The sequence below is a fragment of the Aotus nancymaae genome, unplaced genomic scaffold, assembly GCF_030222135.1.
Source record: "Aotus nancymaae isolate 86718 unplaced genomic scaffold, 86718_ANA_hifiasm-v0.15.2.pri h1tg000015l_0, whole genome shotgun sequence".
NCBI classification, from domain to species: Eukaryota; Metazoa; Chordata; class Mammalia; order Primates; family Aotidae; genus Aotus; species Aotus nancymaae.
The window spans coordinates 2569351-2584943 of record NW_026988426.1 but is presented as its reverse complement, the minus strand read 5'-3'; the positions used below and the strand labels follow the sequence as shown (position 1 = coordinate 2584943).

The window sequence follows — 15593 nt, the reverse complement described above, 5'->3', positions numbered from 1 at the left end:
CTGGGGGAGGATGAGGAAAACCAGTTTGTTGGGAGGCTGTTCTGGGAGACGAGAGTAGGGGAGACGGGGATGCAGGCTGTCTTGAGGGCGCTGTAGGGGGAGGATGGGGACAGACGGATGCGGGGAAGCTATCTCGGGGCGGGTGGCGGAGGCTAGAGCGCGAGGTTGTGGAGAGGCGTGTGGGGGCGGCTGTCTGGGGGGACGAGGGTGGGGGTGCTGTAGGGAGAGGATGGGGAGAGGCGGGTGGGGGCGGCTCTGTATTGGGGGCGGGGCGGAAGCTGGGCGTGGGGGCTGTGCGGCCACCTGGTCCGACAGCCCCGGGCGCCGCCCGCCCGCCTCAGGTCCGCCACCGCCGCCCCGCGTCCGCCCGGGACACCCGGACCCCGGCTCCGCCCCGGCCCCGCCCCGAGGGCTCATTTGCATGAGTCCGCGGCCCCGCCCGGGGCGGCTAAAGCGACGTGTCCTTGTCCCCCGTGGGCAGCCTCGGCGCGTGCGGCCGCGGATCCCCAGGTAACCCGGGAGCTGGGAACTCGGGTAGGGCCACGGGGAGGGGACCCAGGGGCAGGACCTAGCGGTGGGGTTGTGGGGGTTGGGGGGAAACGTGGGTGGGGGACTTGGGGTCTGGAGCCCCCACGGGGGCCATCCACGTGGTGACACTGGGGGCTATCGCCAGGCCCTGGCCATTACCGACCTCCGACCTCCACGGCTGCCCCATGTCTGCAGTGGTTCTGGCTCTAGCGCTGTCCTTGTGCGTGTCAGGTCCAGTGGGGCAGGACAGCGAGAGCCTGGTGGCTGGATTCACTGCCTGCCCACTGGACGAAGGAGTCAATGCCACCCTCGGCAGAGGCGCCCCCTAAGCTAGAGTGGGGGACACATCTCAAGGTGGTCTAGGGAAAGTGCAAAGGTCACCGAGCTCAGGAGGCATTCGGAGGGCAGTGAGGGGCATGGGGCCAGAGAAAGATCCGGGGGTCAGGGTGTCAACCAGGGGAAAGGGAGACACAGGGATGGGGACAGGTTCCAGGGGTCTGTATGAGGTGAAGCAGGGGCATGGTGGGGTGTGGGGTCAGCCCAGGGCTAAGGTGTGAACAGAAGGACCTCCAGGCGTCGAGCACCAACCCCTGCCCCTGGTACCATTGTTGTCAGCAGGAGGAAGCTGCCGGGGATGGCACCCCAGTGGGTCCCTTGTCCGTGTGGGTGACCACAGAGTGTCCTGTGTTCTGGATTTCAGCTCCAAGGGCCTTACCTCCCTGCCGCCACCTCCTGGGACAGCTAGTCCAGGGCCATGAAGACCAAGAACCGGCCTCCGCGGCGCCGGGCCCTGGTACAGGACACAGAGGCCACCCCCGGGGAGGGGACTCCCGATGGGCCCCTGCCCAGCCAGGGCCCAGAGCCGGCCAAGAGTCTGCGGAGCCGGCCAGCCCGAGCGGCAGCAGGGCCTCGGGGCGAGGGCGGCCGTCGGGACAGCAGCATCCAGCGGCGGCTGGAGAGCAACGAGCGAGAGCGGCAGCGAATGCACAAGCTCAATAACGCCTTCCAGGCCCTACGCGAGGTCATCCCCCACGTGCGCGCCGACAAGAAGCTCTCCAAGATTGAGACGCTCACGCTGGCCAAGAACTACATCAAATCGCTGACGGCCACCATCCTCACCATGTCCAGCGGCCGCCTCCCAGGCCTGGAGGGGCCGGGCCCCAAGCTCTACCAGCACTACCAGCAGCAGCAGCAGGTGGCCGGGGGCGCACTGGGGGCCACAGAGGCCCAGCCCCAGGGTCACCTGCAGAGGTACTCCACGCAGATCCACAGCTTCCGAGAGGGCACCTAGTGCCTCTCGGCTCTGGGTGGGGGTGGCGGTGGCTGTGGTGGCCTGGCCTGCTTCTCCCAGCCCTGGCCCTTTCAAGCCACAAGGCCCAGACGGGTGGTGACACCCCACGAGGACGCAGCCCCAGCGACTCCATTTTCCCAGAACATTTAGTCACTTCCCTGGAGCAATTTTTCCTGCCCAGCTGGGGACCAGCGAGTGGCCTGGTTGAGGCTGTGGCCCCAGACAGCGGCATGAGGCCCAAACCTCTGGGTAAGGCCCAGGCGGTCCTCCTTTTTCATTGAGCCAGGTGGTCTCAGCGGGCACTGAAAGGCCTTCCTTAGCCTCGGAACTAACGGCTCTTCACCCCAACGTCCTCCAGGGCAAGGGGGGATCCTAGGAAAAGGTTACTTACAGGTTTTCCAAGGCCAAGGCCCCGCAAGGACTCCCCTCCAACCTTCATGGTAGGGCTGCATGGGGCCTGGGCTTAGCGCCCTCATTTGGGGGAAACTGAGGCCCAGGACAAGCCTGGCAGAGCCCAAGGCTGCTCAGGGCAGATGACCTCACATTCATCCTCAAAGGTTGAATGGTGGGGAGGGGCTGGAGTCTCTTCCTCCCTCCTCCCGAGTCAGGCTCCTGGAGGTGGTGACTCCAGGCTGTGCCAGGTTGTGGAGGGTCTGGGGCAGGGTCTGAGGGGCACCGTGGAGCTGGAGCAGGAGACAGGGCAGGGTGTTCCTAGTGCAGCCCTTCTGGGCATAGAAGTCCCGAGACCCTGGGTCATTCCCCAAGATGGCTCTGAGGCCTCCTGCTCAGCCCTCACCTGCGCAGGGAGTGAGTGTGCACCCCCAGCCCTGCCTCTGCCATTACTTATTGTCTCTGGTATGGGTTGTCATGTAATTGGCACCATGCTGTCTGTAGGACATTACAATGTGCTTGCAACCTGGTTTGAGTTGGCAACCCGCAAGGCCCTCTGCGTGGTGGAGCCTGGGAATGGCAGTTTCGTCCCTCCCCCCACCCAGGTGCTTCGTCCTCATGGCCGGGCCTGGCGACTTGGCACATCCCTGCTGCCCCAAGCCCAGCTTCCTTCTGCTGGGCATTGCTGCCCCACTGGCTCTGCCAGACTTGGCCACTTGGCTCTCTCCTCCCTCGTGCCTCTGCCCAGAGATGTCCCAAAGGCCCTGAGGGCCACGCCGGGCCGGGGAAGTGGCTGCCACAGCAGAGGCCGAGGGCTCTGGCTGGCCTGTCCCTACTAGGTGGCCTTGCCCTCCCAAGTTGGGGATCTTGGCACCAGATGCTGAATGCAGCAGCAGGCTTGGGGTCAGCCCTGGCCATGTAAGGACACAGGTGACACTCTGAGGATCTGGCATTGGCCACTTTAGGCCTAACTTTCCTGGTCAGGGTCTCCGAAAGGTGGCCCGGGCACATTGGTCTTATTTCACTGAGAATCAGAGGCCTGGTCTGGTCCTGGCTCTACCACCCCAGCTGTCCTTCAGCATGGCTCGGGGTGGGGACCCCAGGCTGATGGGTCTGTCTCTCGAGAGGGGGTGCTCTGGAAGGTCAGGGTGATCCATCCCTGTGAGCTGAGTGTAATGCAGCTGACAGCTTGGGACAGAGAGCCTGGGCCTCCCTGCAGGGCACCTGCCCACTGGGGACACAAGATGACAGAGACCTCACCATTGGGGGCACTTGGGTGCTACAAACCTGGCAGCTCTTGTTTCCGGCTGAGTTGTGGCCAGAGCAGGGCTCAGTTTGCCCCTGAACTTGCTGAATGGACCGACAAGCTGAGCCTGAAAACCCAGAGGAGCCTCGATCCAGGAGATGGAGTCCATGCCCAGCATCCAGCTGCAGCCCAGGGCTCCCCAGGGCAGCAGGAAGGCCTGGGGTGGCTGCCTTCAGGACAATGGTTTCTGCCCTGAACTGGCACCTCCACGTCCTCTGCTTCCTAGAGGGTGACCTGGGCAGAGCCGCCCAGTCCTTCATCCCCTTAGGACAGAGAGGATGCCCTGTAGCCACAGCACACAGGATCCTCAGCAGCCATAGTCCCACTTTGGGGTGTCCAGTGTTTCGAGGAGGAGAGGGGACGGGCCATGTCCACCCCCTTGGCCCTCCTCTTGGACCCCAAGGTCAGGCTGGATCCTTTTATCCTGTGGGGAGCCCCTGCCTCAGCCATCGGGATAAGTTTCAAGTCCCTAGACAAGCGGGTCAGAGACCCCCGCGACGTCCCCCGGGGCTGTGGACGCACCCACCCCCCGCAGACAGGCGCCCTGAGAGCTCCAGAGGCGTGATCCCCATCCCCATCCCCACCAGCGGAGAAGCCAGAACCGCGATTGTTCCATCTGGGAAAACCCAGCTGGAACCCAAGGGCCCGTGTCCCTGCTGTAATTGTGCTGAAAATGTTTCTCAAATGACCCAAATTGGCTCTTATTTTTTCTTATGGCCCCTTCAAAGTATTCATGAAATGGATGCTGTGTCATAAAGCAAAAATAAAAGATTTCATGGCAATGGCTGCTTCAAGTGCGCGGGGAGCCGTGTGTTTTAATCAATTTATCGATAAAAACAGCATGGCACTGACACTCCAGGAGAAATGTTTATTGAGTAAAGCATCCGAGGACGTGATGCCAGGCAGGTAAACCGCTGGTGCTCAGCAGCGAGAGGACGCATCACTCTGCTGTCCTGCAGGGTGAGGCCCTCCCCGTGCCTTGCTGAGAGCCACCTGCAGACACAGCAGGTCACAGCGGAACGCACAGGTCACTGTTGTAGGGGAACGGACTGTAATGCCCACACAGAGAAAACCTGACAGTGAAATGTAAACAGACAGGACAGGGTGGTTGTAGGTGGCTGCCACTGCCAGGCCCTTCCCGTGATTAATCTGAGAACTCACACTCGGCGGCACTAGGACCTACTTCCAGAAACACTGGAACACCAGGTCCCTCAGATGCCCGTGGGAGGGGCCCCAGGGAGACCTTTCTCAGCGTCAGCTTTTGGGTGACAAACCCCATACAGCAAAACTGTACAGATACAAACAACAGACTCCCTGCTGACAATGAGACCAGAACCCCAGGAAGGTCAGGAGGTGGCAAAGTCATTCCCTCTCCAACCGAGCAGAGTCTGGAGCTGGGGTCTGATGACCGGGGCAAAGCGTCCAGGTGGAGGAAGCAAACCCCCAAATGGGGCACAAGGGATCAAAAGCAGCCGAGGGCCGGGTGAGGTGGCTCATGCCTGCTGCTGAAGAAGGAGGAATCTCGCTCTGTCGCCCAGGCTGGAGGGCAGTGGCACCATCTCGGCTCACTGCAACCTCCGCTTCCTAGGTTTAAGCAATTCTCCTGTCTCAGCCTCCCGAGTAGCTGGGATGACAGGCATGCACCACCATGCCTGGCTAATTTTTGTATTTTTAGTAGAGACGGGATTTCACCATGTTGGCCAGGCTGGTCTTGGACTCTTGACCTCAGGTGATCTGCCCGCCTTAGCCTCCCAAAGTGCTGGGATTACAGGCGTGAGCCACCTCGCCCAGCCTCCTTCCTTCACTTGGGAAATTAAAGCCTCCTTGTAAGTCCTGCTCTGAGAAAGGGTCACTGCACATGGTAAAGAGGCCCTGAGCCCCACGGCCGTCTCTCTTGGTCGGGGGTGGCAGGACCCAGGTGCTGTCTGAGATGCCAGCTCAGTAGGGCTCCATCCTGGGCTCTGCTGCCCCAGGGTCTGGGCTCCTGGCGGGCTCCAGGTTCCAGGTTCTAGTCCTGGAAAGGCAGGAGGGAGAGGCATAAGGGAAAGGTGGGAGGGGCCGGGGCCTCTGAGAGGTGCAGCTCCCACCCCACGACCCACACCCCACACCCCGAGGCTCCTCGCAGACGGGGACACGTGCGGGAGTGTCTGCAGAGCTTCACATTTCGGGGCTGTCTCAGCCAGTGCCTCTGAAGTGGCCATAGCCTCGGGGCCAGGTTCCCTCCTGAGTCCACCTGGGGGACATCCCTCCACCAGTGCACACTTCAGCACAAGAATGGCTCAACCTTGATCCCTCAAACTGGCACCATCCCTGCATCTAGGTGCGTGGGGGCGCCTCAGCAGCAGATGGGGCCATAGGCCTCTGGTGGAACACTCGGCTCTTGCTCCTGGGATGAGCTCCGGGCAGCCCTGGTAGCATTGGCCCGGACAGAGATGTGGTCCCAGCCTCCCTGGAAGGAGAGAGCTGTATCACTGGGGGACTCGGGGGCTCGAGGGTGCCCAAGGGGCTCTGCCTGGGGGCCTCCCTCCAATTCCGACACCGGGTCCCAGGGGACTGTCCCACAGTGGCCGTCCCCGTCTTCAGCACCCAGTGCAGGCACGAGGGGACAACATAGTCCCAGCCGAGGGCCCTGCTCACCCCGATGCCGTAGTCCCAGCCCTGGCCCTTGGGCTCGTGGGGCTGCACGCCTGTGCGATGACACACTGTCCCCCGGCTCAGGCTGTGGCTGCCCTGCACTTTGCTGGCGATCACCCAGACCTGGAGCACAGACGCCATGAAGTCCCTGGACCCAGCTGCACTGAGACGGCTGGGCACAGGGTTGGGGAGACATGAGAGGAACTGGAGCACCCCAAGTGCATGACACCCCTTCAGCGCCCCCACCTGGTCCAGGGGCCCCACGGACACTCGGCACACGTTGTTGGACACATGCTCCCAGCTGGAGCCCTGCGGGTAGCTGGGCGTGATCCCCTGGCGATACCACAAGTTTCCTGGGGAGAGAAGCAGTGAGGGTCAAAGGGGAAGACCCTTCTGCCCGTGCGGCCCAGCAACCCGGGACCATGCCCACTCTAACCACTTCCAGGTCTTGGAAGCTGCTGGCGGGTGGGAGAGTCCTGGACCCTGAGTCGGGGCCACAGCCTCCTCCGCTTCTCCACACTTGGGAGCCTATGCTGCAGCCAACTCTGCCCTCTGCACATTCTGGGCATCCCCCAAGCCTCATAATCGCCCTATTGTGCTGGGCATGGCTGGTGTCCTGATCCTGTTTCTGCTGAGGCAGAAACTGAGGACAAGGGAAGTCCTAGCCAGAGCAATCAGGCAAGAGAAGGAAAGAAAGGGCATCCAAGTCACAGTGTTTCTGTTTGCCCATGGTATGATCATATGCCTAGAAAACCCTAAAGACTCCTCCAAAAGACTCCTAGATTTGATAAATGAGTTCAGGAAAGTTTCAGGTTACAAAATCAACGTACATAAATCAGTAGCACTGCTACATGCCAACAGCAACCAAGCTGAGAATCAAATTAAGAACCTACCCCTTTTACAGCAGCTGCAAAAAATAAAATAAAATACCTAGGCATGTACTTAACCAAGGAGGTGAAAGATCTCTACAAGGAGAACCACAAAACACAGCTGAAAGAAATCATAGGTGACAGAAACAAATGGAAATACATCCCATATTCATGGATTGATGAGTAATACATCCCATACTCATGGATTGATGAGTATGGAGCAAATCAGTGGAAGAATCAATATCATGAAAATGACCATACTGCCCAAAGCAATCTACAGATTCAATGCAATTTCTATTAAAACACTGACATAATTTTTTACAGAATTAGAAAAAAAAATCCTAAATTCATATGAAACCAAAAAAGAGGCTGAATGCTCAAAACAATCCTAACCAAAAAGAACGAATCTGAAGGCACCACGTTACTGGACTTCAATTATACTACAAGCCTACAGTAACCAAAACAGTATGGTGCTGCTATAAAAACAGACACATAGATAGACCAATGGAACAGAAGAGAGAACCAAGAAATAAAGCCAGATACTTACAACCAATTGATCTTTGAGAAAGCATAAAAAAACATAAACTGAGGAAAGGACACCCTGTTCAATAAAAGCTGCTGGGAAAACTGGATAGTTGCATGTAGATGAATGAAACTGGATCCATATTTCTCACCATATAAAAAGATCAACTCAAGATGGATCAAAGACTTACATTTAAGACCTAAAACCATAAAAATTCTACAAGAAAACCTAGGAAAAACTATTTAAGAGCTTGGCCTAGGCAAAGAATTTATGACTAAGATCCCAAAAGCAAATGCAACAAAAACAGAAATAAATAAAGGAGACCTAATTAAACTAAAAAGTTTCTGCATAGCAGAAGAAATAATCATCAGAGTAAACAGACAACCCACAGGATGGGAGAAAATATTTGCAAACTATGCAACTGACAAAGGACTAATATCCAGAATCTACGAGGACTCAAACAAATCAGCACCACACACAAAATAAACCAATAATCCCATCAAAAGTGGGCAAATGACATGAATAGACATTTCTCAAAAGATGATATGCAAATGACCAACAAACATGAAAAATTGCTCAACACCACTAATCATCAGAGAAGTGCAAATCAAAGCCACAATGAGATGCTAATACAATAATGGCCAGTCTTTATTTCTGCAAGTGTGGTCATTATTGTAAAGTCGAAAAACAATAGAGCCAGGTACAGTGGCTCACCCCTGTAATCCCAGCACTTTAAGAGGCCAAGGTGGGTGGATCACTTAAGGTCAGAAGTTGGAGACCAGCCTGGCTAACATGGTGAAACCTCATCTCTACTAAAGATGCAAAGATTAGCCAGGTGTGGTGGCAGGCATCTGTAGTCTCAGCTACTCGGGAGGCTGAGGCAGGAGAATCGCTTGAACCCAGGAGGTGGAGGTTGCAGTGAGCCGAGATCACACCACTACACTTCAGCCTGGGTGACAGAGCAAGACCCTATCTCAAAAACAAAAACAAAAATAAAACAATAGATGTTGGTATAGATATGGTGAAAGTAAAAAGGAATGCTTATGTGCTGGTGGGAATGTAAATTTGCATTAATCTCTATGGAAAATGGTACAGAGATGTCGCAAAGAACTGAAAGCAGATCTGCCGTTCCATCCAGCAATCCCACTGCAGGGTATCTTCACAAATGAAAATAAGTCATTATATGGAAAAGACGCTTGCACACGCATGTTTACTGCAGCACAGTTTACAACTGCACAGATATGGACCAGGGTAAGTGCCCACCATCGAGCAGTGGCCACAGAAAATGTGGTACGCATACACCATGGAATATTACACAGCCATAAAAAGAATGAGATCAAGTCTTTGGCAGCAACTTGGGTGGAGCTGGAGGCCATTATTCTAAGTGAAGTAACTCAGGAATAGAAAATCAATTACCACATGTTCTCACTTACAAGTGGGAGCTGAGCTATGGGTAATCAAAGGCATACAGTGTGAATATAATGGAGACTCAGGAGGGGGTAGGCTGGGAGAGGGGTGAGAAATAAAACACTACATATCGGGTACAAGGTACACTACTTGGCTGACGGGTGCACTGAAATCTCAGGCTTCACTACTATGTGACTCATCCGTGTCACCAAAAACAACTTGTACCCCTAAAGCTATAGAAATAAAAATAAATGAGGGCAAGGAATTATTTAAACAAATAAGAGGCTGGGTGTGGTCAGTAGAGGCTGACGTCGGCTGGGCGCTTGTGCGGTGGCTAGTGAGTTCTTACATCAGAAGAACCACTTGCCAAAACGATAGTCCAAAGAGTGAATCAGACCCAGTATCTGCTGGCCCAATATGGTGACTACAGCAGGAAATAATTATTTCTTTTGAGATGGAGTCTCGCTCTGCCGCCCAGGCTGGAATGCAGTGGCACAGTCTTGGTTCACTACAACTTCTGCAGCTTGAACCTTCAGTACCCACAAAAATTAAAGTTTTTTTTGTTTTGTTTTTTGTTTTTTTTTTGAAATGCTCTGTCCTTGAGGGGTGCTCTCGGCTCACTGCAGCTTCCGCCTCCTGGGTTCAAGCGATTCTCCTGACTCGGCCTGCCAAGTAGCTGGGATTACAGGCCCTTGCCACCATGCCTGGCTAATTTTTGTATTTTTAGTAGAGATGGGGTTTTACCATGTTGGCCAGGCTGGTCTCGAACTCCTGACCTCAGGTTATCTGCCTGCCTTAGCCTCCTAAAGTGCTGGGATTACAGGCGTGAGCCACCGGGCCTGGCCAGAACATTAAAAAATTTTTAAAAAGAGCTACTTGCCATTTTCATCCAAGGCATACACTGACGTCTGCCCAACGGACACCTGCTTCAGCCTCTGTCTCGGGGGCGGCGGGATGTGGTACCAGCAGTCACCTGTGAAGGGCAAGCTGACTTAGGCACGTGGCCTCCTCCTGCTTGCATGGGCCAGGCGGGGCTGTGGGCCTCGTCCCCAGCTATATCTCAGAAGTGTAGCCAGGTGTCGGCTGTGGGCCACACAGAGCTGACCTGTGCCTTGCCATCCTGGGGGTTCTCTGGAAGCCATGGCGTGCTCCGATGGACCCATCTTGCCAGCGCAACATGAAAGCTTCCAGCCCTGCCCACGGTGGAGACCCAGCCTCAGGGGCCGCCTGGCTAACCCATCCCTGTGTGGAGGGCAGCTGAGTACCAGCATACCCTGTGTTGGACACTAGACATCTGGCGAAGAACAAGCCAGCACAGCCCATCCTCCCGGGCGGCCACCAGAGTAGTCACTGTGGAGTGGGCTCTGCAGGGCCAAAACACAGCGGCCACCCATGGGAAGGGGCAGGCAGGCCTGGCTCCGGCTGCCCCATCACCAGGGTGACCACCTCCTGGTCAGTCCCAGTGGGACGGGACACGGCTTCTGGGGGACCCTGGCTCAGTCTTGGCACCAGGCCTCAAGGGGATGTTCAGCAAACGTCAGCTTGGACTGAAGCTGAGCCCAGCAGGGGCTCCTGGAGCGCGGCACTCACCGGCTGGCTGTGAAGGGTACACGGAGCCCCGGTAGAAGGCGGAGCCATCCCTCGCCACGGCCCACACCTGGTAGCAGGCCCCGATGGAGATGGACATGAAGGGCTGGTCAGTGCCAACGTGCAGCCAGGAGGAGCCCTGCAGACGGCGAGGAGGGGCGCTGAGGTCACCAGGGCTCCACCCCCAGGCCCCACCTCCAGGCCCAGCAGAAATGGGCCTCATGGGTGGGCAGCACGGGTGGCTGGGGGACAACTGGGGTCGCACAGCCCCACCCGGCCTAATCTCCGTGCTCATTGAACTCCTGGGCGCATCTCATCCTCCTGTAAGCAGGGAAAACACCCCAGTGGGTGTGTGCACCTCACCAGGGTGCTGACCATCAAGGACTGGGTGCCAAAGAGCTGAGGTACCCCTGGGCCCACCTCCGTCACCCCCACCCCACCAGCCTAATTCCCTGGCCAACTGTCCCAAGGCGCAGGGACCCACTCGGGCCACAGGCGGTGTCCACTGGTCCCAGGGGCTTGTCCTGAGCAGGGTCCGAGCCCAGCTGGACTCCAGAGCAAGGGTCCTCATTTCAGGAAGAATCTGCCAGGCCCGGCAGAGCTCACCGCAGGGTTGAGCTCCGACACGCCCAGGCGGCACAGCACGTCCCCCTTGTCGCTGACGGCCCAGAGTGCAATGCTGTGCCCGCTCCCCTCAGCACTCGGGCTCTCTGGGATGATGGACACGTCCCTGAGGGCGATGGGGGCCACCTCCAGCCAGGGCCCGCTGGTCACCAGCTTGCATTTTCTGTACAGTGGAGAGGGGCACAGCCCGGGGACCCCAAGGTGACCGCCAGGCTCCAAGGCCTCTTCCCACTGGAGCCAGGAGGAGGAAAGCAGTCCACCCCCGAATGGTGGAAAGAGGGGCCCAGAGGTGGCTCCCGCCCCACCCCCACCCTTGGCCAGGCCCCGTTCTCTGTCCAGCTCACAAGCAGAGCATGCCAGTGACATTTATTTGTTCATGAAAACAAACTCTTCTGAAACCAGAGAGGCTTGGGAGCCCGCGGGCATTTCCTGGGCTGACATTTACTTAGACTCGGCTTCCCTCTTCACCCCACTCCCCACTGCTTCTTCCCCTGGGACTGAGGTCAGAGGCCAGGAGATCGGCCTGGGGTGTGGGGAACAAGCGCTCCCTCAGGGGCGGTTCCTCCAGGAGCCTGACATTGCTGACAGTCACCCTGCGGCCCCACCTCACCTGGCCCAGCACCGCCTCCTCACAAAATCCTTCATCGTTTTGGACCCATGGTATGAGCTGCAAGAAGGAAGAAGATGAAATCAGGGCCACTTCGTGGAAGTTTCTGGAAAGTCCCTGCATGCAAACATTCTTGTTCTACCCGGGACAGGGCACAGAGCCTGGGCAGAAGCCACAGATCGCGTTCAGAGGAGGAATTGTCACCACGCACGGCTCTCAGGAGACGCTTCCTGGCTGCCCCAGTGGGGACAGGGTTGGGGTCTCCCACAGGTTGGGGGCTCCCTGGGGAAGGGGGTCGGGGCCTTCCTGGGGCCAGGCCATAGCAGTTGCCTATCAGGGGTCAGGCGAAGGGGACTCAGCCCTCCCCTCCCCAGGCCCTGTCGGAGCCCTTTTGGTGAGCAAGAACCCTGGGTCAGGTTGAGGCCCTTGGCTAGGGGAGGTTGGTCCGAGAGGCCTGGCTGTGGCTGAGGGGATGGTTGAGGCCTGCTCAGAAGCTTCCGGCTCTGGGCCCCTGTTCAGGCTGTCCTGGCTCTGTCTCCCTTGGACAGGCTGAGACTGTGCTGCGAAGGCCCTGCCCACGCTGTGCACCTGCGCTGCCAGGGTCTGGGGCCTCTGGGGACGGTGACCGTGTCTCTCTGAGGAGCTCACACTGCCCCTTCACATGACATCTCAAATTGGGTCCCCCATCACTCAGGGCCTGGCTCAAAGCCTCCCAGAGCTGACCCTGCTAAGGCTGTCCTCAAGCCCCTCAGTCCGGCGCCCTGGGTGCTACCATCTGACCCTCCCAGAGCCCAGGCCCAGCATGGCAGAGATAAGCCTGGTGTGGGAGAGCCATGGAGCTCCTACCTGTATCATGCCCCGAGGCCCGGGGTGCCAGGTGTGCAGGGAGCGCTCCCTTGGGCCCCTCCCAGCTCCTCCACTGGCTCCTCCCCCTGCAGGAACCGGGCTGGCACCTAGGCTCTGCTCCTTGGCCAGGCCGGGGGCTGGGGAGTCAGAGTTCTCCAGGCTTAGGGGGCAGGGTTCAGCCTGGCAGAGCAGTGAGGCTGGGGGCCATGCCCTCCAGGGCCCTGTTGCTCAGGACCCAGCCCGAAGGCCCTGCGCAGGGAGAGGCTTACGCAGGGAAGTCGCTGGCATACTGCCACCCCTCCTGGTCCGTGCCCCCCGGTACGCTGAAATCCACGAACCAGTCGGAAACCTGGGAGGAATGGGTCAGTGAGGATGGGAGACTCCCAAATCCAGGGGTCAGTCAGAACACTCGAGTGGGGGCAAGGAGGGGTGGGCGGGCAGATTCCCAATCCCCTACAGGGCGGCGGGGCCTCACCCAGGCCCACTGTAGGGACGGGGGCTTCGTGCTGGCCTTGGTGCACTCCTGCAGTCCCGAGGCGTCACTCCACATGTACCGGTCGGTGGGGAGACCCCTGTGGCAGAATGACAGGGCCGGTGATGAGGGAAACTGGGGGACCAGTTCACTCAGGCACCCCCATAACACCCCTGGTGGCAGCCCTGCAGGGAAGCGCTGAGCTCCAGCCACCTCCAGGCACTTGCTCTCCTAAGAGGTGACAGCTGGCTGGCCACAGGGGCTCACACTTGTAATCCCAGAACTTTGGGAGGCCAAGGCAGGCGAATCACCTGAGGTCAGGAGTTCCAGACCTGAGGTCAGGTGAAGCCCCATCTGTACTAAAAATACAAAAATTGGCCGGGCGTGGTGGCAGGCACCTGTAATCCCAGATACTCGGGAGGCTGAGAATCACTTGAACCTGGGAGGCGGAGGTTGCAGTGAGCCGAGATTGTGCCACTGCACTCCAGCCTGGGTGACAGAGTGAGACTCTATATCAAAAAAAAAAGAGGTGACAGTCAAAGCCAGCACTGCCCCAGGCAGGAGACCCACCAGGAAGACCCCACATCACCAGGGTACCCAGGCTAGAGAGGCCACAGCCTTTGGGCAGGCTGGAAGCCACCTCGCTTTCCCTCCCATTATCCCTCCAGAATCCCCTCAGCCTGACCTCAGACAGGCTATTATGGGTTGAACGGTTTGCCCCAAAAGACGTTCCAGTCCTCACCCTATACCCCTGTACTGGGAATGTGAGCTGGTTTGGAAATACAGTCTTTGCAGATGATCAAGTTCAGATGAGGTCACTAGGGAGGGCCTAATCCAACAGGACTGTTGTCCTTATAAAAAGAAGGAATTTGGACACAGAGACATGCAGAGAGGGCAGAAGACTTCCTTCCTTCCTTTTCCCTTCCCTCCCTCCCCTCCTCTCTCTTCTCCTCCCCTCCCTTTCCTTCCCTTCCCTTCCTTTCCTCTCTCCTTCCTCCCTTTCTTTCTCTTTCTTTCCTTTCTTTTTTCTTCCTTTCTTTCTGTCTCTCCTTTCTTGCTTTTTCTTTTTCTCTTTCTTCTTTCCTTTCTTTCTCCATCCTTTTTCTGTTTCTCTCCTTGTTTCTTTCCTCCCCCCCACCCCACAGACAAGTTGTCACTTTGTTGCCCAGGCTGGAGTGCAGTGGTGTGATCATAGCTCACTGCAGCCTTGAATTCCTGGGCTCAAGTGATCCTCCCATCTCAGCCTCCTGAGTGGCTGGGACTACAGACACGTGCCACCACGCCTGGCTAATTTATTTTTAAATTTCTTGTAGAGACAGTTCAAACTCCTGGGTTCAAGCGATCCTTCCTCCTAAGAGTCCCAAAGCACTGGGATTGCAGGTGTGAGTCACCACACATGGCCACACTTCTCTTGTTCAAACCACGTAGTCTGTGGTGCTTTGTTACGGCCACCACAGGACACTAGAGTGATGGGAAGCAGCACACGGGGCGGTTTTGGGGGTGGCTGTGAGGCTGAGATGCCTGGAGACCACGGCTGGGGCACGCATTTGTGATGTTCAGCTGTGACCCTCGGTCAGCCCTCTCTGAGATAGAAGTGGTGCACAGCCCTGGCCTGTTCTCCATAAGGACTGAGGAGGATGTGGGGAGGGGGCTGAGATCCAAGCGTGTTGCCAGGCTGTGTGGACACTGCCCACAGTTGAGGTGGAGGTTTTCAGGATTGAAATACTTTGGCGATGTGTGTCAAATATTTGAAAATCTCAAATCCCTTGATTTACTGGGGTAAACACACAGACACACAAATATTTACACACAGAGACATCCTTTAAGTGGTTCCATAGGACGCTGAAAAGGTCACATATGGTCAAGGCATCTAAGACAGAGTAAGGCCAGATACACTAGGTCTACCCTGGGTACTGAATGGAGAGGCCACAGAGCCCTTCCCTGTGCCTGGGTTGTCTGCCCCCAACAGGCACACACAGGATGGTCAGAAGGCCACACCCTACATGCTAATTGCAGTTTCTGTCTTTGGCTGGTGAGATTAGAGTTGTCAGAGTTTGTTATTTCTATCACTTAGTGTTTATTTTGTCGATTTGGAAAAAGCAGGAGTTGAAGCTGGGTGCAGTGCCTCACGCCTGTAATCTCAACACTTTGGGAGGCCAAGGCAGGCCTCGGAAGTTTAGGAGTTCGAGACCAGCCTGGTCAACATGGCAAAACCCCGTCTTTACTAAAAATACAAAAATTAGCTGGGCATAGTGGTGTGTGCCTGTAATCCCAGCTACTTGGGAGGCTGAGGTAGGAGAATTGCTTGAACCTGGGAGGCAGAGGCTGCAGTGAGCCAAGATTGTGTCACTACACTCCAGCCTGGGCAACAGAGTGAGACCCTGTCTCAAAAAAAAAAAAAAAAAAAAGCATGAGAGAAAACCAATTGCATTTCTTTAGACAGCCTCAAAAAGTTAAAAAAAATAAAATTTAAAAGTTTGAATGTTCCACTTATAGTAGCGTCCAAAAA

The 15593-nt window shown here is 56.8% G+C and overlaps 2 protein-coding genes across 10 annotated transcripts in view; one reads left to right on the top strand and one right to left on the bottom strand.

Moving 5' to 3' along the window:
* The first annotated feature begins 1282 nt into the window (after positions 1-1282).
* Positions 1283-1819, top strand: BHLHA15 (basic helix-loop-helix family member a15). The gene has a single exon (XM_012455486.1). It carries the CDS (start codon positions 1283-1285, stop codon positions 1817-1819), a length of 537 nt encoding a protein of 178 aa, XP_012310909.1.
* A 2550-nt stretch (positions 1820-4369) lies between these two features.
* TECPR1 (tectonin beta-propeller repeat containing 1) overlaps positions 4370-15593 on the bottom strand; it is a 37395-nt gene continuing 26171 nt past the window's right edge. For 8 of the 9 annotated variants that reach the window (XM_064376434.1, XM_064376433.1, XM_064376431.1 and 5 more), the window contains 9 exons: positions 13088-13184; positions 12882-12961; positions 11770-11826; positions 11142-11322; positions 10539-10674; positions 9829-9921; positions 6396-6502; positions 6153-6272; positions 4370-5964 (listed from right to left, as the gene is read on the bottom strand). In XM_064376434.1, coding sequence (XP_064232504.1) covers positions 5851-5964; positions 6153-6272; positions 6396-6502; positions 9829-9921; positions 10539-10674; positions 11142-11322; positions 11770-11826; positions 12882-12961; positions 13088-13184 — 985 coding nt within the window. In that variant the 3' untranslated portion in view covers positions 4370-5850. The remainder of the gene's footprint in view (positions 5965-6152; positions 6273-6395; positions 6503-9828; positions 9922-10538; positions 10675-11141; positions 11323-11769; positions 11827-12881; positions 12962-13087; positions 13185-15593) is intronic. The other variant, XR_010342810.1, reaches the window with a different exon arrangement.